This window comes from Mus caroli, unplaced genomic scaffold (genome assembly GCF_978045245.1).
Source record: "Mus caroli unplaced genomic scaffold, Mus_caroli_1 scaffold_18, whole genome shotgun sequence".
Lineage (NCBI taxonomy): Eukaryota > Metazoa > Chordata > Mammalia > Rodentia > Muridae > Mus > Mus caroli.
The window spans coordinates 59,304,519-59,328,131 of NW_028227273.1; the positions used below are offsets into that span (position 1 = coordinate 59,304,519).

At 43.7% G+C, this 23,613-nt stretch overlaps 1 protein-coding gene across 1 annotated transcript in view; it reads right to left on the minus strand.

Annotated features, from left to right (window-relative positions):
- Positions 1 to 23,613, minus strand: part of Tsbp1 (testis expressed basic protein 1) — a 62,323-nt gene that overhangs the window by 27,847 nt on the left and 10,863 nt on the right. Inside the window, exons 2-7 of the mRNA XM_085832748.1 lie at positions 16,972 to 17,109; positions 16,049 to 16,103; positions 14,638 to 14,724; positions 13,986 to 14,018; positions 13,191 to 13,217; positions 11,614 to 11,748 (exon numbers count right to left, since the gene is read on the minus strand). Coding sequence (XP_085688874.1) covers positions 11,614 to 11,748; positions 13,191 to 13,217; positions 13,986 to 14,018; positions 14,638 to 14,724; positions 16,049 to 16,061 — 295 coding nt within the window. The 5' untranslated portion in view covers positions 16,062 to 16,103; positions 16,972 to 17,109. The remainder of the gene's footprint in view (positions 1 to 11,613; positions 11,749 to 13,190; positions 13,218 to 13,985; positions 14,019 to 14,637; positions 14,725 to 16,048; positions 16,104 to 16,971; positions 17,110 to 23,613) is intronic.

Genomic DNA, 23,613 nt, shown 5'->3' on the forward strand with positions numbered 1-23,613 from the left:
CCTCCATGGCCTCTGCATCAGCTCCTGCTTCCTGACCTGCTTGAGTTCCAGTCCTGACTTCTTTTGGTGATGAACAGCAGTGTGGAAGTGTAAGCTGAACAAACTCTTTCCTTCCCAACTTGTTTCTTGGTAATAATGTTTTGTGCAGGAATGGAAATCCTGACTAAGACAAATTGGTGCCAGCATAGTGGGGGTATTCCTGTGACAACCTGACCATGTTTTTGGGAGGACTGTGGAAAGACTTTGGAACTTTGAGCTAGAAGATCCATAGGGATGTTAAGATCTCTGTGGGATGTTGTGTAGGAGGTTGGAAGATAATGTTGAGAACAGTACAGAAGATGGAAGCCTGGCTTGTGAAATTTCAGAGGGAAGATTAAAGACTTTTATCGGGGCTGTTGTTATTTTGATTGTGAAGATTCTGTGGTTTTGGTTAGCTGGGGCTGAAGAATCAGCTGTGATTAACAAGATACCAGAACTACTAAAGCGAAACCTTTGCATTACTGGAACGATTGATGCTGGTTAGCTGGAGCTAAGAAATTAGTGGAGATTAAGAAGAGACCAGCATCATTGAAGTGAAATCTTCTGGGAAGTGTTTTCTGAGAGCACAAAGAAGCTGTGTGCCTGAGATAGCCAAGGTTATACCTCATGCTGCTGTGGAACTTGGTAATGTGTAAGAGTCACCCAGGTGGTACTGGTTTTGAAGCATGAAGAGGTTGTGAAGAGCAGCTGAGGCTTGTCAGTGTGAGAGGCCACAGAAGGCCATTGGTGAAGGGGCAGCTTCAGCTGCAATTGATGGTCCAGGACCGAAGGGGTTATGCAAAGGAGTTGAGGCTTGGCACCATGAAGAGAGCCTATGAGAGGCTATTGGTGAAGCCTAATGGAAGTGTTTTGGAGATGCCAGTACCATGAAATGGCCACCAAGAACAACAGCAGCAGTAAAATACAGGCAGCTGGAGCCTAGAAGACAAGGTGTGTGCTACAAAGGGCAGGGCTGGAGAAGTGACCCAAGTCCTTGGAGGAATCCAGAAGATCATGAGTGGATCCCAGACATTGGATAGTTGGAGTTTGATTTTGTTTTTGATTGTGTCTGTGCCCTGATATTTTTCCCTCTTGAAGGAAGAAAGTATTTTAGTGGAGCCCACAGTTAAAAGACTTTTAATTGTAAAAAGACTTTGGATTTTAAAAGAGATTGGATATTTTAAGGGGATTGAAATTTTAATATATAAGAATTTGCAAAGACTGTGGGACTTTTAGTTATTTAGATCTTGGGAATGAATAAGAAAGTAAGGGTTGAGGCTTAATAGTGATGTGTTTGTGTGTCAAGTTGACAAGGGGTCAATTGTACTGGCTGGTTTTGTGTGTCAACTTGACATAGGCTGGAGTTATCACAGAGAAAGGAGCTTCAGTTGAGGAGGTGCCTCCATGAAACCCAGCTGTAAGGCATTTTCTCAATTAGTGATCAAGGGGGGAGGGCCCATTGTGGGCCTGGACTCTATAAGAAAGCAAGCTGAGCAAGCCAAGAGAAGCAAGACAGTAAGTAACATCCCTCCATGGCCTCTGCATCAGCTCTTGCTTCCTGACCTGCGTGAGTTCCAGTCCTGACTTCTTTTGGTGATAAATAGCAGTGTGGAAGTATGAGCTGAACAAACCCTTTCCTTCCCAACTTGCTTCTTGGTCATGATGCTTTGTGCAGCAATAGAAACCCTGACTAAGACAACTTGGGTCTTGGGGTTTCATCATAGCAACATTTACTGTAACCAAGCGATTCACCAAACAAATTTCTTTTCTCCCCTCTGGCATTGCTCTCTCTCCTCTCTCTCTCTCTCTCTCTCTCTCTCTCTCTCTCTCTCTCTCTGTAGTAAACAGAATAATAGTCCCCCTGAAGGTTTCTGTGCCCCAACCCCTGAGACCTGTGATGCTGTTAATGGAAGAGGGGGTCTGTGCACAGATGGAGGTCAGGCTCTTCTTGGGATTGTCCAAATTGTGTTGATGGAAACAAAAGTTTAAGTGGATCATTTTGTGCTTCCACCGTGACCTGGCTGTCCTAGGATGTTTTAACTCCTAGTATACCCTTCATGTCAGCACTGACTTATACCGACTCCTGCACAAGCCTGGGCTTTATTCCTGCTGCATTGAACTGTCTGGAAAGAGATCTGTGTTTGTAAACTTTGTCTATAAGCGCCTTTTGAGTCCTTGTATAAGAGGCAGGTACACCAACAAGTCATATCAAATCAAATCAAATCAAAACATCACTACTTTCCAGTGTGGTCTAGCTGTGTGCTGAAATAAAATAATTTTCCATCCTCCAGTGAAACTCATGAGACCAAGTTTGAAGTCTAATACTTTCAGCCACAGAAAAGTTTGGAAAAAACAGCCACTCACATGTGAGATTTAGAGGCCAATTGTGGTTGAGAAAGAAGAAAGACTATGGCAGACAATAAAGCACAGAGGTATTTCTGTGGGCTTTTGTTTGTGTGTGTGTTTGTGTGTGTATTTAATGTTATTAACAGAGCAATTTCCACAGCCATTGGAGTGGGAAGAAAGCCTTTTGGGAGATGGCCAATGAAAGGTTACTGTCTAGTAGAAAATACTGATTGTCTCCATCTTTAAAAATAACAATAACCAGAGGGAATGTGTTATACAAATTTAAGGATAAAAAACAAATCCAGCCAAACGGCAAAGCCAAACATGACACAGTAAAGGAAGACCCCAGGGCAGAGACTTGGGTAACAGATCCAACAGAACAGTTGGTTTTTGAATAAGAAGAGAAATGAGACCCCCCCCCCATATTATTTCCAAAATAACCCCCAGAAGCGAATTTGGAAATCATTTGGAGCAAGGTTTTTATGTAGAAATGTAACCTATATAATGATAAGACGCAACTCAAGACAGCAGGTTTGTGATACCAAGGAAATCACAGACTTGAAAGGACTGACTGTGTTACAGGGATTGTCTGCTGAGGAATTTGGAGGGGTGCTAGTCAAGAGAAAACATAGCACTGGAGGATATACTGAGAATGCATCAGTAAGAAAAGGATTAGAAAAAACTATATATTTATAAATTGTGATTTTATTCCTCAACTGAGGTGCATAAGTCACCTTTCTGTATATTTTAATATTAAAGTTTGAGGAAGATGAAAATTGTAATGATGTCTTAAAAGAGACAACACTTCAGTAAAAATTATAAGATAAAGAATGATATATTGCATTCAGTGAGAATGTATAAATATTGCAAGTAGACATTAAAGACCATAATTCACTTATAAGTCTTTGAGAAAGGTTAGGGTAAAGGGTCTGTAATGGGGACAAAAGAAAGAATTTCAGCATTACCTATGCTTGAGAAATAGGACAAAGATTTATCAATTGGCACAATGAGGGTGGGTTCACATAGGAATGTCTATACACACAGTGATGTTGAGTTTAAAATTGAGTGTGTACATACACTGAAGATGTGTTTATACATTGAAAGTGTGCAATCAATGTGTGTTAATTAATTTGTGCCTTATCTTAAAAAAAATCTTAAAAAGAAGAAAAACCAAACAAGTATTTGGAACATTAAGGCATGTAAGTCAGAAAATGACAGAATTAAAAGCAAGCATGGGGCACTCACCCAGGGAGTGGTGACTGACTGACTTTCCTCCTATAGAAACACCAGTTGGCCCTAAAACATAAACAGAAAATCAAGAGGCCAGTCCTCAAAATTTGGGCTTCCAACCGTTGCCTGTCAGGTTCTGTTACTGTCACTCATTCTCAGGGGCTGAGGGCCAGCCCAGGGAGACAGCACTGGCTAGTGTCCTTGGGCTAGCTATTGCTTTCCATTCCACCCTTTAAAGGGCTTAATTTTCAGTAGACAAATGCTGTTGCTGTACGACTTTGTTTCTTTTGGTGATGGAATTGACCTTAAGAGTATGTGCTGAATAGTTTTATGTTATATTGACTTTAGCTAGAGTTAGTATGGAGGAGGCAGCCTCAGTTGAGGAAATGCCTCCAGAAGATCTGATGTAGACAAGCTTGATTGTTGGAGGAGGGCCAAGCCCACTGTGGGTGGTGCTACCTGGTCTGGTTGTCCTGGGTTCTGTAAGAAAGGAGGCTGAGCAAGCCATGGGGAGCAAGCCAGTAAGCAGCACCCTCTAATGCCATCTGTATCAGCTCCTGACTCCAGGTTCTTGCCCTGCTTCAGTTCATGTCCTGACTTCCCTCAGTATTGGATTACAATGTGGAAATGTAAGCCAAAGAAACTGTTTCCTTCCTTCCCTGGTTGACTTTGGTCTTGGGGTTTCACCAAACAGTATCCCTAACCAAGAGATTCATCAAAAAAATTCCTCCCCTCTTGCACGTGTGTGTGTGTGTGTGTTAAGCAGAACAATGCCCCTCCTGAAGGTTTCTGTGCCCCAACCCCTGTGACCTGTGATGCTATTAATGGAGTGGGGGTCAGTGCATAGACAGAGGTCAGGCTGTCTCAGAATTGTTCTGAATAAACTGTTAAGGGAATTATTTTGTGCTTCCACAGTGACCTGTCTTTGCTAAGACTTTTTAACTCCTAGCATATAGCACTGACTTATACCGACTCCTGCACAAGCCTGTGCTTTATTCCTGCTGCACTGAACTGTCTGGAAAGAGATCTGCGGTTGTGCATTTTGTCTATAACAGCCCTTCGAGTCCTTGTATGAGAGGCAGGTGTACACACACACACACACACACACACTTCTATTTTCAAGTATGACCTAGCTGTGTTTATAAACAAAAAGAGGGCAACAGATAAGACAGAGGAAGGTACGTGCAAGGGCAGAAGACTACATGGCATGAAGCTTGGTAGACTTGTGTTAAGCCAGAAAGCTGGGGTAATTTGTTACAGCCACAGAAATGTACACAGTCAAGCCTTGCAGTTAGGTGTGATCCTCTGATTGTGGTGTAGAAGTCACTTATCACTGCCAGAAGTGACAAATAGGGGACACTCAGGATGGCGAGGAGCTTCCCCTGAAGACATCAATCACAGAAAAGTTTGGGGAAACAGCCACTCACATGTGAGATGTAGAGGCCAATTATGGTTGAGAAAGGAGAAAGACTGTGGCAGACATTGCAACACAAAGGTAGTTCTGTTTTTGCTTTTTTTTGTTTTTGTTTTTGTGGATTTAACATTATTAATTGTCCACAGCCATTGGAGTGGGAAGAAAGCCTTTTGGGAGATGGCCAATGAAAGGTTACTGTCTAGTAGAAAATACTGATTGTCTCCATTCTTTGAAAAAGCAATAACTGGAGAGAATGTGTTATACAAATTTAAGGATAAAAAACAAATCCCAGCCAAACGGCAAAGCCAAACATGACACAGAAAAGGAAGGCCCCGGGGCGGGCGGCCGGAGACTTGGGTAAAAACAACAGCAGCAGCAAGTATTTGAAACATTAAGGCTTGCAAAACAAAAAATGGCAAAACTAAAAGCAAGCCATAGAACACTCACCCAGGGAGTGATGACTGACTGACTTTCCTCCCACAGAACCAGAAGATGGCCCTAAAACACATAAACAGAAAATCAAGAGTCCAGTCCTCAGATTTGGGCTCCCAACCTTTGCCTGTCAGGCTCTGCTATTGCCACTCATTCTCAGGGACTGAGAGTCAGCCCAGGGAGGCAGCCCTGGTAGTGTCCTTCTTGGGCCAGCTATTGCTTTTCATTCCACCCTTTAAAGAGTTTAATTTTCAGTAGATAAATGCTGTTGCTGTAAGACTTTGTTTCTTGCTTTTCCTGGCATTCCTGTTGGCCATGGTCCCTCTTGCTGACTCACAGAGGCCTGGCTGTCTCTGCTAGGTAGTACCACTGCTGGTGGTTTTTGTTTGCCATCCTGACTCAATTGATTTGGACTGATGGTGTATCTGGGTAGTGTTTGTGAGTGGATCAAGCTGCTGCTGCTGATCTGTGAACTGAACTGCTGAGTTCCAGACAACACTGATGGGAGGAGTTGCTCCAAAGAACCTTTCTACACAGGTCCACTTCCCCTCCTCCCCCTATCCCCTGGTATCCTTTCTTTCCCACTACCTCTGATGGGTGGTGTCCTACAAGGGACATTTAAGAACCATCATTAAAAGTAAGATTTGAAAAAATTAAAGTTACACCCACTGGCTGGCTGTGTTCTGAGGAGGCATGATTGTCACTGAGAAGGTGAGTCCCCAAGAACTAAGAGTTACAGAGACACCACCAGATAATGCCCGTACTTCTTTGAACACTTGTAACTTCATTGTCTAAATCATACCACAGTGCAATCAATTTTCAGGGATCTGTCCCCCAGATTAATGAAAGGAAAGCACTTTTAGTGTTTAGTGTTTGTGTGATCTGGAATGAGGTGCAGGGGCTTCCCTCTAGTAATCTGATGGTATTTTCTTCTTCTACCTGTGTTGGGGTGAAATTGGCATAAGATAATGTAACATTGACAATTACACCCCAAACACTGGTTTGATATAAACATTGCAAAACAATCGCCATGTTAAAGCAAACAAGTTTGCTAATCACTTCACAGATTATTTTCCTTGTCATGATGAGAATACTTTCAATCCATTCACTGAGTGAATTGCAAGCATATATTAATTACCCTGTCATTAGCTCTTCAGGGTGTACTCTCATTAGAATGTCAAGTTTGCCTTTAACTAGCATTGCCTGTTCCTTTGCCCCTGGTCTTTCATAATTGCCTATCTAATATTTTGATATATATGCTTGGCCCAGGGAGAGGCACTCTTAGGTGTGACCTTGTTGGAGTAGGTGTGTTTCTGTGGGCATGGGTTTAAGACCCTCCTCCTAGCTGTCTGAAAGTCAGTCTTCCACTAGCAGCCTTTGGATGAAGATGTAGAACTTTCAGCTCCTCTTGCACCATGCCTGCCTGGATGCTGCCATGTTCTGCCTTGATGATAATGGACTGAACCTCTGAATCTGTAAGGGAGCTTTGATTAAATGTCATCCCTTTATAAGACTTGCCTTGGTCATGGTGTCTGTTCACAGCAGTAAAACCCTAACTAAGACAGAAGTTGGTACCAGGGACTGGGATATTGCTGTAATAGGCCTGACCATGCTTTTGTTTGGAAGAATGTGGATTTGGGGACTTTGGATTTGGAAAGCCATGGAATGCTTTAAGGAGGGGGAGGTTGATGGGCTATCCTAGTAGGAATATGGAACACTTTGTTGCTGAGGGTGATTTGAACTGTGGAAGCTTGGTTCTAGAGGTTTCAGAGAAGAAGAATTTTAACACGTGGCCAAGAGACTGTTTTTGTGGTATTTTGGTGAAGAATGTGGCTGCTTTTTGCCCTTGTTTGAAGAGTCTACCTGTGGCTAAGTTAAAGAGGTGTATAGTAATTGCATTGACAAAGAAAGTCTCAAAAAAGGTCACACTCTCAACAACAGCAACAGTGGGGTGGATCAACCTGAGCTTAGAGTGCTACAGAGGGCAGAGCTGGAGAAATGACACCAGCCCTTTGGAGGAGCCCAGAAGATCATGTGTGGATCCCAGACATTGAAATAAGAAGCTGTAATGTTGAAGTTACACTGGAGGCCCCAAGATGTTTGAGATGCCAGAGCGGTGGGCTATCTGCTGAGGAAAGCTGCTAACAGAGAGTGGAACCAGCCCAGGAGAAAGAAGTTTGTTGCAGTCAACAAAGATGAAAAAGGAGTTGGAGATATGAACATGCTTTGACATCAGCCATGGAGATGCAAAAGTCTGGAGTTTGCCAGCTGGTTTTCTGTCTTGCTTTGGGGATCACAGTTAAGTGATTAGATGAATCTCAGAAGAGACTTTGAATTTTGGACTTTGTTAAGACTGCTATAGACTATAGGGCCTTTCAAAGTTGGACTAAATGTATTTTGCATTATGCTATGTTTAGGTATGGCCCACATAGACATATGTTTGAACAGCCTATGGAGGCCAGGAGTGGAATGTGATGCTTTAAGCTTGTCCCAGGGAATGGCACTATTAGGAGGTGTGGCCTTTTTGGAGTGAGTGTGTTACTATGGGCATGGGCTTAAGAGCCTCCTCCTAGCTGTCTGGAAGTCAGTCTTCCACTAGCAGCCTTCAGATGAAGATATAGAACTTTCTTCTCTGCCTGCACCATGCCTGTCTAGATGCTGCCATGCTCCCAATGGACTGAACCTCTGAACCTGTAAGCCAGCTCCAATTAAGACTTTCCTTGGTCATAGTGTCTGTTCACAGCAGTAAGACCCTAACTAATATAAATATGTTTGTATAAATTTATTTATTTATTTTTATTTGTAAGCTTATTTGTTGAGAATTTCATATGAGTATTGTATTTAAATAATTTTCCCCCTGCATCTCTTTCCTACAACTCCTTCCACATCTTGCCCACTCCTCAAATTCATGGTCTTTTATAATTTTTGATGTTGACATTTTATATACATATCATCTATCTATCTATCTATCTATCTATCTATCTATCTATCTATCTATCATTTATATGAATTGCCCATCTATTGTTTCTCAAATTCATAGTCTTTTATTATTTTGTTATACACTCCATGCCAAACCCACAGTCTACCAGTGAGAAAAGTCAGGGCAGGAACTCAAACAGGGAAGCAACCTGGAGGCAAGAATTTAAGCACTAGCCATGGAGGAACACTGCTAACTTCTTGCTCCTTAGGGCTCAGTATCAATTCTTATACCCATGACTATCTACCAAGGGGTGGCACATCCTCAGTAGACTGAGCCTTTCCACATTAATCATCAACTAATAAAACACATTGCAGGCTGCCTCCAGCTGAGGCATCTTCTCAGCTGAGGTCCTCTCTTACTCAGTCTGTCTTAGTTAGGGTTTTACTAGCTTTCTCCCAGTGGCTGCCTATGGAAGTGCCCGGGGCTCACTCTCCTAACAGTCAAATCCAGATCTCATTAAGAGCCACTAGACTTGCTTATCATTCCTGTTTGAAGCCACTTAACTGGATACACCAACCAACCTATAACTAAAGAATGATGAAACTATGGATTGTAGAAGCAAACAAACACATGCACACATACATGCACACACATACACCACAAACCCCCAGGAGTTGAGGAAAATCTGGTCACTCAGTTTGCTGCATGTACCCTCCATTTGTGTTCCCTGCCCCTTTCTCTCCACCTCTATGATTCATGATATGCAAGGAGTAGAGGGGGTGGAGAGCGGACTTGCCTCATTCTTGACTATAGAGGAAAAGACTCAGTTTTCCACCCTGGAATATGACATGATCTTTACAAGTGTCAGGTGCTTCATTAATTATGCACCTAATTCATTAATGGTGGAATTTGCAAACGCCTTAATCACAAAAGAATGGTGGACTTTGCAAATGCCTTTTCTACAAATCTCAAAGTGGTCCTATGACTTAATTCCTTCATTTTCTATCTCATATTGGTTTTGAATGCAGAAGTAATTCCCTATTGATCATGGCAAATGACTTGTTTTTGAAATACATAATTTGGTCTGCTTATATTTTATCCATTGTTTTTGCACCTGGTTCTTTGGTGGTGTCGCTGGTATTTTCTTCTGGTGCTTCTGCCTGGCTTTGGTACCCGTGTACCGCTGCTCTGGGACCGTTGAGTATTGAAACATCCCCTCCTCACCAGTACTTTGAGTTTGAGAGAATGGGATTCATTATCTATGAAATGTAAGGTCAATTCACTTGTGTGGGGGCCTGGACTTTTGATGACTTTTGCAAAGAGCTGATTCTTTTCTCCTTCTAACAGGAGCTGCTTCCAGATTCTGCCCTTTGGGAGACACTTGGTGAGCCATTCAGAGGGTCCGTTTCAAGAGCTCCAGGGAAGGTATCTGAAATAGCCCAGGAGAAATATTCTTGATGGAGTCTGTGGAACATTGTCTGGCAGCTTATCTTTCCAGTCAACCAATGTGGTGATCATGTAGATGCTGTAAACAGAACTTTGTGGGCAGCTGTGCCTGTGTTCAGGCCAGATGCTGACAGGACTCTAGGCAGTAAAGATGGTTTTAGGCAGTAATTAGAATTCTCCTGGGGATTGTTCTCTTGACCTTCTATTTTACAGTGAATGGACGAGGCTGAGTCCATTTGGGATTTTCAAGGCCCTGTACTCTTCAGGTGCTGGCAAGGCTATTTGTGGCTGCTGTAGGCAGCGTTATGGTGGGAATTGTAAGTGGAAAACAGTGGGAAGATTTGAAAAGTATTCTTTGGCCAGAACAGAATTGCTTGAAAGTTAGAGAGATCGGGCGCCTTGCAAAGAAGCTGGCTACATTGTGTCAGGACAGTAGGAAGTTTGTAGACTTTGCCCACGGCAAGGTCAAAAGTATCAGACGTTGAGTTTGTAAGACTCCCAGGGCGGCTCGGGGATTAGTTTCTCAGTCAACAACCCAGGGACTCATGGGCCACCAAAATAATGGTCCAAGGGAGAGTGGTGGTCCTCCTACTGTTCCCATAGCATCTGTGTGATGCTGGTTTGCAAGTCTGTAGGATGTAAGAGTTACATAGCCATAGAAGCTTCTACCAAGACTCATGGTCTGAGGAGGTTCTGAGAGCTCTGGTGTGGGTCACAGAGTAATTGCTTACAGGTATTTACTCCTGCGTGTAAGCAAGTGAGTAGGTGAAAGAGAAATAAAAGATACATTGAGGGGACCCTAAGAAATTGGCGGTGTCAAGAATATGGAACACCTGCTGAAGGAAGCCATAGATAGTGAGGTGGAATCAGTCCTGCAGAAGACCTCAGTGGGCTGCAGACAGCAGAGGTGGTGTGGGGATTCAGAAGGCCAGGACTGTGCTACTGTGCACTGGAGTGTGATATGAACTCAGGGACTCAGTACTTGCTCTGCTGGACCGGCTTCAGTCTAGGTGTCCTTCAGCTGCTTCACTTCTCCCTTTTGGAATAAGAATATTTGCCCCATGCTGGTGCATCTGGGAGCTATGTGAATTGTTTGGTCTGATATTTTGAAGATGCCCGGAGCGGAGAATTTGCCTCAGGTCTCAGAGGAAACTTGTGATTTGAGTGTTTGTCCTGTTCTGGGAGCATTGAGACTTCAGGAACTCTTGGAGAAGAGCGAGATGTATTTTATACTGCAGGATGTGCATGAGCCTGTGGTGTAGATCCCAAATGTACTCCAGAAGGCCACTTTGGAGACTTGGCTCCCAATGCAGTGTCCAGGAGTAGGGTCTTTGGGAGGCAATTAGAACATGAACACTCTCATCTCATGACTGGATCGATTTGTTTGTAAACCTGTGGATTAATGGCTTTGCACCAGGGGTTGCCATGGAAGTGAATATTCTTTGCTTTCTGTGGGCAGTCCCAACACGCGCCTGTCGAAGTGTGCTTCCTTTGCCACAGCGTCAAAGCAACTGGATCAAGGCTCCATGGGCTGGGACATCTGAGTCAGCAGACAAGCCTAAGTTCTTTCTTTTAAAGGTGTTTCTTTCCTTCAGCTGTTTTATCACAGGATAAGTGACACATGGGCCTTACAGACGCTCATGGTAGAAGGAGAAGGACTGAGCCCACTCTGACTTGACCATAAATGTACTCACCTCAGTCATCTCATGAAATGTCTGGAGGAGTGAAGGACAATGTAAGGTTCTTAACATCTTCTAAACAGGCGTATATATTAATTTCTTAACAAGCCACTATTTAATTTATTTACCGCTATCTGATGAAAACGAGCAACGAGATCCTAAAGGAAAGGAGACACAATGAGGGTCCTCATTGATAACACTGCCAGTCCTGCATAGGAAACGAAACTGTTTACCTCGTCTTTTGTGTCTCCCATGGGAAATACCTTTTATGAAAGAAAGAGAAAGGAGACTGAGTTATCAATATCTCATCAGGATGTAAATTTACCACAAGACCACATCATTACATCATTATTATCAATTTCCCAGTGTTCCTATCCCTTCATCCTTAATTTCAGAAAAGAAAGAGGATCCGGAAGGTCTTTCTCTTCATTTTTGCATGTTACAGATCATAGAGATGGAGAGAAAGGGGCAGTGAACATAAATGGAGGGTACATGCAGCAAACTGAGTTACCAGACTTTCCACCACTCTTGGGGGGGGGGGTTTGTGGTGTGGGGTGTGTGTGTGTGTGAGTGTGTTTGGTTTGTTTCTACAATCCATAGCTTCATGTTCCTTTAGTTATAGATTGACCTATTTTAGTGGCTTCAAACAGGAATGATACGCAAGTCTAGTGGCTCTTAATGAGATGTGACTGTTGGGATAGTGAGCCCTGGGTACATCCATAGATAGCCACTTGGAAAAATGTTTGAGGGAGAACAGTGGGAATGTTGGAGTGTCAGAGAGAAGGACATCTGTGGGACAGTAAATGAGTCCATGCAGGAAACCTCAGTGCCCTGGAGTCTCATCAAATTACCATTGTAATTACTCTACACTCATGCCAGACTACATGTCTTAATTTGGTGGATAACTAACCATAGATAATGCTAAATATTGAAATTTGGCAATCAATAGTCCTTTTTTTTTAAATCTTAACTCACATGGGTGAACACTGGAGTTTCGAGCCTCAGCACAGGGCTCGGCTTCCCTGTTAGCAGCTGAGCGTGCACAAGCATCAGCTGTTTAAATTATCAACTTCATTTTCTAAAATTGGGATCACAAATTTTGTGTGTCCCATGTTTTATTTTGTAGCTTTCAAAGAATCTTTCAATATGCTATTTAGCCTTCATGACAGTCTATAAAATATGTATTTTATTCAATTAAAATTACTTTTAGTGTATGGGGCAGGTGTTTTGCCTACATGCATTATGTGCTAGCAGTGTCCACGGAAGTTACAAAATGGTGTTGAATCCTTTGGAATTGGAGATATGGATGGCTGTGACCTGCCATGTGGGTGGTAGGAATTAAACCTGACTTCTCTGGAAGAGCAGCCAGTGTTCTTAATCACTGAGCCATCTCTCCAGTCTCTTTTGCACCGTTTCAAACATTTGTAGAACTGTTTCATAAAGGGTTTTATAAGATTTTGGGGGTGGGAATAAACAAGAATGGAAATAATTATTTCAATGATCTTAAGAGAAATGTTCACCCCTTTGGGAAAAGTGTACAACTATTTTTGCATTGCATACGCCTGAGCCTAGGGAAAGGCAGTTGGAGGTGTAACAGAAGGTCTTGTGCTGCTTGTACACTTAGAGCTGAAAGAGAGAAGCCACTATTTCCTAAGGAACATATTCTTCATGACTAGTCTGTAGACCCTGAGCTCTCTGTCCCTACCATCCTCATGGTCCAGAAGCCCGGCACCTAGGGAGAAAAAGAAAGAACTTCGTGACTGTGTTTCTTGATGGTCAATGGGAATCTACCTACACATCTAAGAGTTAATGTAAGCAGGAATTTCTAGGGATGTGGGTTAACTGTGAAGAAACAGTTTAGAAAATTGGCTAGGTCAGGTGACCAAGAGGGGGTGCTCTCACCACATCACCCAGCTTCCTCTTCCCACGCACCAGTCCTGGGCCAACTCTCAGAGATGTGACTGTTTTTCCCTCTCCATCAGGGAAATCTTCGCTGTCCCAACTCTCACTCTTCCTGACTATTAGAACCTTCTGTCCAGCTGCCGTATGGAGGCTCTCTTCACAGTAAGACTTATACTTTCCCCTGAACCTTAAGTGCTAATGCCCAAGGGACCTGCTGATCCCAAGGCTTGTTGTCTTTGCTGCTGCCAAGAGGAGCCACAGGATCACGCGCACCCACACATGACTAATCTAATCTGGATCTCTGACCAAAGTGTAGCTCATGGTATGACATCTTGTTTTGTTTTGTTTTTGGTTTTTCGAGACAGGGTTTCTCTGTGTAGCCCTGGCTGTCCTGGAACTCACTCTGTAGACCAGACCGGCCTTGAACTCAGAAATCCGCCTGCCTCTGCCTCCCAAGTGCTGGGATTAAAGGCCTGCACCACCACGCCCGGCTGGTATGACATATCCTATCAAGTTCTGGAAGTACGTTGGGAGCCAGCCACATGCAAAGAACCCATGTACGCTAAGTGCTTCGACGCTCTTGCCATCAGATACTCACTCTGTTCTGAAGCGAATCTGGAGATCCCTGCCCCTGTGGAAGGGTGAAGCAAATGTTTCTGTTAGCTATTTGAGAGAGGTATTCTTCTTGACCCAACTTTCTGTACTCTAAACCTAGGCCCCAAGCCAGTCTTCCTGACAGGAGCTTAGCATATCTATTTGGCACTGCCATGCTATCCTGTATTCTCTCTGAGGGTTCACAGGCACTGAGAAGAAATCTGGGGCACACGGGATGGATATTGAGGAGGATTCTGTGGAAAGGGACCATAATTCTCTGAGCCCTGTCCCATCCCTCTGGCAGGCACCAGTCCCATGCTGCCACTCAGCCCTGGGTTCTGTTTCCATATTGCTAGATGCTTGCTTCTGCCAGCATCTTGTTTTCCCACATTTTCAGACTAGAACTGTTTCCTTTGGAACAGAGATAGATTTTGTCTTAAAGTATTCTTATTTCACTTGCTAATGCTAATATTGTTGTCGTCTGTGCTGAGAGAGCTTTAGAGTTTCACATTGTGAGCAGAGTCACCTAGTGGAAAAGATCTCAGCACTCTGGCAAAGTCTGTAGTTATCTTGTAAGTAGAGACAGACTCAAGCCTCATCGTGTCTTCCCTCCCTGTGAGACTTTTCTGGGGAGTCGAGTTGCCATGGTTACTCACCATTGTTCCTACGACGTGACCATCTTGCTATCAGAATAGTCAGAATAGCAAGGGCCAATACAGTCAGGATGACAGCCAAAACTATTTCTGAAATAAGAAAGAAGAACCCTTAGACATTGAGCCAAGTCATCAACAGGACAACTGCTACCATCACACTGTTCATTCTGTCCCTGAATCCTTCTTCCTCAACTCCTTAATTGATATTGTTGCCTTTAGGTGGCCATAGCCCAGACTGCCTTTGAGCTCACTATGTAACTGAGGCTGGTGTTGATTCCTGATTCTGCCTCTGCCTTTCATGTACAGGATTACAAGCTGCACAGCAAGCCCCACATCTGGATTTATCTTCCTCATGTTTCTGTCTTTCCCGTTCCAGCTCAGTTTTAGGTCTGATACTCACTCTCTTTGTTTTATATAAGAACCACCATGGCTGCTATAACCCTTGCTTTAAAGTGGGTAATCTGAGAGGTGTGCTTCTCTCTGGAACCCCTGCCCTTTGGCAGGAGAAGTTTGGAGAGATCAGTGGTCTGGCAAAACCGTTCTCTGAGGAGTGAGCAAAAAATATTTGAACTTCTATATTTTTGTGAAGTTTGTCACAGAGACTGAGAGATAATCCACACTAGGACTGTCTGTCTGTCTATATGATTCATCTGTAGTTGATATTTAAGGTAGGGCAGAAAAGACAATGAAGGGAAGATAGCAATCCTAGCAGCTACAAACCTGTGACAGTGGGAATGCTGGAGAATAATAAATTCTGAATGACCAAGGAAGTACAGTATTCCGTGATCAAGGCTACTTTCACAAAGCACTAGTGGCATCCACATTACATTGTGAGCACACACCTCCAATCAGCCGGAAGAACATATGTCTTCTGGGGCTTTATAGATACTTGGCAATGTGAGGAAATTCTGCTGCCAAATCCACCTTCAGAGATTTGCTGGGACTGTAGTCAACAGCCCGTCTCCACCATGAGATCGAGAAACTCTGGTCAAAGTAATATAAGCTTAGATGGTGAGCTCAGAGGAAGTCCCTGAAAGCAGTGGTCCCTTTGCTCAAGTCCAAAATAGTCTGTGAGGGGGCACTTGGAAAATGCAGTCATCCCGGGTATGGGGCAAAAGGGATGAAGTTGTTATTTCTTAGCGCTGAGGCAGATAGTTGAGTAAACAATGTTATGGGAAGGATGGTGGGAAGGATGCCATAGGGCAGAGACCTAAGGGGAAGATTGCTCTAGAGCTGAGGTGACCATGGGCAATTTTCCCTTAGCTTCTCAGAGGAATCAGTCAGAATGAAAGAATGGAAGTAGATTTGAGAGGAAACTAGGTAGGAGAGCAAGCCAGTTCTGTTAATGCCCTCAAGACTCTGCTCTTGAGAGAGTAGGTATCAAGAAAATTCCAGAGAGAAAGCTGGATCTTACCGAGATCTGCCATCTTCCGGTTATTGTCTCCAGTAAGTCCCACGTCATCTGGACTCTTTTGTCAGAGAGAGCTCAAGATAAAACAAGCGTTGAAAGGCCACTATCCCTGAGCTATGAGACCCTGAGTATCAGGGAGATCCTCATAGACAAAGGTGCAGAAGGCCTCCCAGGAATTATGTGGTTAGGTTGATTGGATGTATGGGGGATATGGCCTATGAAGGTTCTAGAATCTGTGTTGTAACAAAGGCTCAGAACATCCAAAAGTCAAGGGAAGTTCCTAGAGGTGAGGGGTCTGAGGGACCAGATGTAAGGACACTTTGGAGGATCTTGAACTCACATATGAGATTCACACTATTGGCCTTTACAATAATTTCTAATAGTCTGGACTCTTAACTCACGAGATTATGTCTAATGCATGTTAAGAGCCTTTAGCAGAGTAGGTATTTTACGATTATGTTAAAAAGGTAAACAGTTCCTATAAAGATAAGAGCCTTCAAATGAAGATGGCCAAGGAGGTGACGGTATTAAGTCAGGTAACAGAGTCCAGAGGTGCAGGTGTTGAATCAGGTGTGTGGTGCTGTAGACTAAGCACCTTCTGGGGTTTCACACCGTGTGTTGATAACAAAGTAATAAGCACCAAAGCGCCTCTCGCTGAGGTCTGTCAGCCACATGGCTGTGCAGTGGGAAGCTTGCAAGCATACAAGCATCATCCCCCAGTAATCTTCACACCCCTAATAACCCTTATACTCCTGAGTAACCCTTATCTCCCTAGTAGCCTTCATTATCCCCACCCCCACCCCCACCCCCGCCTGTAATCTTCATACCCCAGGTAACCCTCATACCCCCAGAAACCTTCAATCCTACCCCACCCAATATCCCTCATAGTCCCCCCCCCTCCAATAATCGAATTTCAAGTTGGATACAGACGTTGGAAGTCACCCTACTGACACATGGCTCAGTTTCTTGTCATAAAGGCCATGTGATGTGTACAGAGCCACATTTTCCTTCAGAGTTGAGGGCGTACTGTCTGAGGATGTGTTTCCTGGGGTAAGCAGCCAGCCCTGGAAGAGAAAGGATGCCCTTTAGTGTCACATACCCCACCTTTAGGACTGGGCAGTACTACTTTGTTTTAAGTCAACCTTGATAGTTACAATCCTCCCTCCATTCTTACAGTGTAAGTTCATGAGGTAGTTTGAAAGAAAGTTTTATATCTATAAATTTAAATCTCTAAAATTTCAATAGTAATTTAAAAAACTTTGTTAAGACGTGGCATGGACATTATATGTATGGTGAATGTGTGTGTATGTGTGTGAGGTGTGAGTGTGGTAGTGGCCACATGAAGGCACTTATCATTCTTGGTCTTGTTTCCTTTTTCAGGTTCTTTCCCGAGTTCAGGTTTTTAGGGTAGGCTGGCAGCCAGAGAGTCTCAGTTATCTTTCAGTCCCTGCTGGGGTTAGAGATGCATAGGTCCACACCTGACTTGTTCTGTGGCTGCTCGACTGAAACTCCATGCTTGCATAGCAGACCCTCTTACAAGCTAAACCATCTCTCCAGTCCCTCAACTATAAAGCTTTGACTGCGGTAATAACAGCCAATAAGGATAAGGTAATAGAATAAGGATTTGGTTGCATAACATTTTACAAAACAGATTACTACCTCAGCTCAGTTTCCAAGTTTCTCTTGTGTGTTTCTAAGATCTTTTGTCAGTGTGATTGAGAGCTTACAAAATGGGGATACTCTCACCTTTCTTTTCTGCTCCCCAATATCAGCAAGTGCCATCACAACAGTAAGACTGGCATAGTGATGGCACTTGCTGATATTGGGGAACAGATCAGAAAGGTGAGGGTATCCAGTATCAGAGAGGCAGAGTGATCCCCTGGAGCCAGTGACCTGCCTTTCTAGTACACCCACAGGAGCTATTCTGCACGGGCCCTCAGACTTCATAGTTGTTCCCAACTCCACTGAGGACCCTATGGTTAATGCCATTGTCTTGATGAGGAAGCCAGCTGTGGCGGTCCATACAGCTGCTGCTTTTGATGTGAAAGGCCTCATAGATTTATCATAGCCTTTGGCGCTTAGAACGAATTTCCCCTCTCTTTTCTCCTTGCAGCCGCCCTAGATGAAGTTGTCATGCCCTGAACAGAGTCAGACTTTCCATGAGTAAGATGACTGAGCCCACTAAAAAAACAAACAAACAAACACCCCAGACACTTCATCCATGGGAAACACAGAATCATATTACTCCACAGGTGAATTCTCCAAACATTTAATGAAGAACCAAAAGCCTTCCTCCCCAAGCATTCGCATAACTGAAGAAGACAAAAGGCGCCCACTCTCACTTTAACAGAACCCTTGATACCAAAGCCAAACAGGGGCATTGAGAACAAGTGACACACAAGCACAGAGGTGCAGAAGTCCTCAAGTAAATACCAGCAAACCCAATTCAACAACTCACTGGAAGAGTCGTACAGCATGACTAATGCGGGCTTGTCCCAGAGATGCAGGGATATTTCTACACATACATCAGAAGAGGTGATAGAAAGTGCAAGAAAACTCAAACCTCAGAATCAATATTTGTAGAAAACATCTTTTCAAATTTAGACATTCTTCCATGATTGAAGTTTGCAATAAATTTGATATGGAAAGAAGACACATCAGTGTAACAGAGAACACACGTGACATTTCTACACCTGTCAGGACATTCAAGGGGAAAACCTGGCCCTGTAAAATCCTATGAGAAACAAAGAACCTTGTGGTGTGGTTATGGTAATTATTTCTAGAACATGAGACCAAAACCGGGTTCTCTGTAGCAGATATATATATATATAGATATAGATGTGTGTGTGTTTGTGTGTGTGTGTCTTAGGGTTTTATTGCTGTGAAGAGACACCATGATCAAGGCAACTCTTATAAAAGAAAACATTTAATTGGGGCTGGCTTCTTATTTCAGAGGTTTAGTTTATTATCATCCCTGTGGGGAGCATGGTAGCCTGCAGGCAGACATGGTGCTGGAGAAGGAGCTTAGTGTTCTACATCTTGACCCACAGGCAGCCAGGAGGAGATTGGAGTTCTACAATGGGCAGAGCTTAAGCCTAGGAGACCCTCAAAGCTTACCCCCACAGTGATACATTTTCTTCAACAAGGTCACACCTACTTCAACAAGGCTAAACCTCCTAGTAGTGCCATTCCTGGTGGGTCAAGCATTCAAACACATGAGTCTATGGGGGGCAAATCTATTCAAACCATCACAATATGTACACACACACACACACACACACACCACACTCATTTTTTTCCCTACCAAACTACCTGTGGAGGGACTGGGCACAGTGGAAAGTGGGCTGAAGGAATGAGGGGAAAGGTTGAAAACTATCAATCAGACAAGAGTTGCTATTCAAAATATACAAGCAATATGTACAGCCCAGAAACCAGATAACAGATAACTTGATTAAAATCATTCAAAGACTTAATGGACATCTTTCCAAAGAACACATCAAGCACATAGTGCCAGTGTTGCCAGGAGAGTGTGAACCTATGCCATCGTGTTCCAGTTTCTCTTGTGCAGTTACACGGGAGTGGATTCCTGGGTTTTAGTCTATGATTTATATGATTCAATTTAGTCAGTACAGATGAACAAAGCTCACAAGCAGGTGGGGTGATGGCCCTGGTAATCAGGAGCAATGGGCAGGGAAGGAACCTGGTAGATACATTTAGAGTCATTTTGGAAATTTGATTTTAATTTTTTAAAAGAGTGTTTTATAAGAGTTATTTTAACTTTGCATATGTATGTATGACATATTTCTCCTACTAAACTACTATGTCCTAAAATCACCTGATTGTTATTTCTCTAGCATTGTTTAAAATCTCTTGCTCCTAATCTGGATATGGCGGTGTATGCCTGTTTCCTTAGAAGTTGCAAGACTGGCGCAGAGGAATGACAAGTTTGGGGCCAGCCTGGGGTAATATGGAGTTTGAGGCCTTAATGGGGACTTTGTGGTGGCCTTGGTCCTGTGGTCCCTAGGTGGTGACTGGGTAAGGTCTCTTTGTGGTGTCCTCTACCCCTGCAACAAGCATCTTCTTGGGCCGCAGTGGGCAGTGCATCCCATGGAGTCTGGACGGAAACCTTCGTGGCTGGTAGCCCTTGCTCTTGGTGCACCTGCAGAATTAGCAGTGCACTGAGGCCTCCAAAGTTAACATCTGTGCCCTCTGGACTGGTTGTTGAGCCACACCTGAACCTCTTTGTGCAGTGGCCTGGGAAGGCAGGATACCTCATGCTGGGAGAAAATGAAGCATCCAGTGTGTAGCTTCTATGGTCAGGGTTTCTAAGTTAAACAGTTCAGTGACTTAACTCTTTCATTTCCTTTTCTTCTGATTCTAGACATATGTGTATGCATATGAATGAGTATATCTATGTGTGCACACAACTGAAGCCGATGCATAAAAACTGATACATGCATCAGAATCTATCAATGTCTGTATCTATATCATTTCAGTTGCTAAGTAGATAAAACTTTCAGTCCTTTCCTTTACCCATTCATCCATCAACAGGCATCCTGCCTGACTGTACAGTTAGTTATGAGGAGTTGTGCTATGATAAATATGGATGCAGGGAGAAGCCCTGAATCCCACCTGCACTGTAAGAACATAGAATGACAGTGTACAGTAACCATCAATAAAGAGCATTCCAGGAACTCATTGGCAGGACGCTTCTAGCCTGTGGAAGACCCTATATTCAATCCCTGCTGCCTGAAAACGAGAAAACACACACCACAAAAATCCCCAGAGGGTCCAAGATTCCACCAAAAAGCATCCAGGTTCTAGGCATCATCTTGGAACCAAGCCTTCTAGGCCCAGAGAGCCCCATGACCACTGAGCCTTCAGAGACCAGTTGCTCCCTGGTCAAACAGCAGCACACAGGACTACTAGAACCACATACAACATGAAGGTATGCTGTGCTTTGCTGTACATGTACCCTCACGTCATGCCACACCTGCCAGTGCTACCTGACACACCTCAGCTCAGGCCAGAAGCTATCCTTTGCTGGGCCTGTAGTGCTTTCGATGTATTGACAGTTTTCCTCTTCTATAGAACAAGGTGCTGTGACTGGCAGATTTAAGTTAAAGACTTAGTATTTCCCAGAGCAGCTCTCCAGCTGGGTGGGGCCAAATCAGAGCATCTTTGGATTGTGTTGTATTGGACAAATACATATCTCATTAGCCTGCAAAGTGGCTTTCACTTTCAGTTATTTATTTAAAGCATATTTTATTTTAAATTATGTATATGGGTGTGTGCCAGTGGCTAAGTCTGCATGTTGGTATGTGTGCATGAGTGCAGGTACCCATGCAAGTCAGAAGTAATCTTCCTGGAGTTGGAGTTATAGGTGTTGTGAGCTATTGCTAGCCAACCTCAGGTCCTCTGCAAGAACAGCAAGTGCTGTTAGCCATCTCTCCACCCTGCATCCTTCTTAATATATGGCAATAATAATATATATATACATATATGTGTATATGTATGGCTGTTCATACAAGAACAAGAAAGTTCTTTATCATCTGTGAGCATTTGATTTGCATGCCAATCACATGTCCCTATCTTCCTGGGTCAGGCAACACTAAAATTCCACGGGACAGTATTGTTATTGTTATAGGCTGACATATTTAAGAGGTCCCACCCATTCATCATCCTGCTCTTTATCCTGTATGTGCCACATGAGCCCCTTCCTTCTGGGTGAACACCTCCTCAGTTTTCTGCATTGAAACCTGATGGTGACAAATGATGTCTTCCTCCCTCTCTCTGAAGAGAAGGGGAGTTCTGCTCTGGCTTCTTTGAGAAGGCAGCAGTTATCCCAACATTAGCCCTTCAAGGATAATCTGCCCCCATCTCCCACTCCCTCTGGAAGCCTGTGGCTTTATCAGTGCCCGAAGTTGGCCTCTGCCACACAGCTTTGCCCTAAAATGAAAATTGATGTGTTATCCACAGGTGTCCACCAGGGGGCACTCACCTCCCATCAGACAGTGAGCGTGTGTAGGTGGGGCATGCGTGCTGCCAGCTTCGTGTAGGCACATAGCTGCTAATGGGCACAAAACTGCCTTTGGGTTTAATGACTATTTCTTTCTATGGTTGTCAGAACATGACTCAGTTACTTCTGGTGTCTGAGAACTTTATCTGAGATTAGCTCCTCAATATTGGTGCTGTACTGGCTTACAAGGATATGATATTTGGAATGTCAGTACAACTAGAGGAGCGCACCTCCATCCGTACACTCTGTGGTTTGCTGGCTACACATTTAAGTTGGTTTTACTTCTATAAAACATTGTTGCTGTAAGGAAATGCTACTTACTTTGTGCTATTAGTTAGGAACATATTCATCAGCTGGGATAGGTTATCAGTGAATTGAATACCAAAAGGCTCTACTGCTTCGTTTTAATAAAATAAGAAACATTCCAGTCACAGGATTTACAGAAGGGATTGTAAATATGTCTACTGGTCAGGTTGATTTCTATTATGTGCATGTGGTGTGTGTGTGTGTGTGTGTGTGTGTGTAAGAGAGAGAGAGAGAGAATGCAAAAGTGTGTGACAGTGTGCACATGTATATGTGTGTGCATGTCACAGCCAGATGTCAATTAGGATGTCATTCCTCAGAAGCCATGTACCTTATTTGAGACAGGCTCTCTCACTGTGACATAGGGCTTGCTGGTTAGGCTGGTGTGCCTGGCCAGCAGGCCTCAGGGATCCACCTGCCTCAGCCTCTCCAGTGCTGGGATTACATTTGGGTGTCATGAGTCTAGCTTTTTATAGTGGTTCTGAAGATCAAGCTGAGGGCATCATGCTTGTGTTGTAAGCACTTTCTCAATGGAGCCATCTCCCCAGCCTCAGACTGATCAGTTCTTATTCTGTCCACACCACATGCAACTGCATAATAGTAAGTTAGTGGAATATTGAAATGAATTTGAAGGAAAAAAATTTCCTACGGGGACCTTGTAGATCACAAGTCTGATCTTAGCTACTTCAGAGGGTAAGATGGGAGGATCACAAGTTCAAAGTTATCTGCCAAACAGTGAGTCCTGTAAAAGTAGAAAGAGATCTGGGCCTGTAGCTCAGTGGAAGTCACTTGCCCATCATGCATGTGGTCTTAGGTTCAACCCCTAGTACTTTAATCTGCCCAGAGTTAGCTTGATCTTTAAAGGGGCCAGCTCTTTTGCCATGGTGCAGTTGACAGGAGATCTAGATGGGGAAAGAACTTAAACTCTTCCCCATGTATGATATTAATCTTCAGGGCTGTGAGAAGTTCCCTCCCTGAGCTTCCAGGGCAATTCTGATCTGACCTCAGCCTGTTGTGCTAACAGATATAACACCAGTAAGTTGAGTCAAATACTGCAGGAAGTAGAGCCTTGCCTCCAGCTGTAGCCTGCAGAGATGAACACATCTCCCAAGCAGCACACCAAGTCAGAGAACTGCTTCCGGTCCAGATCCAGCTCTGCCTGGTTCTCTACACTCCACACTCCTGAGACTCTGGCACTTAGGACTTCAGCTGAACCTTGGTAGGACCCCACCTTCTTCTCCCCAGG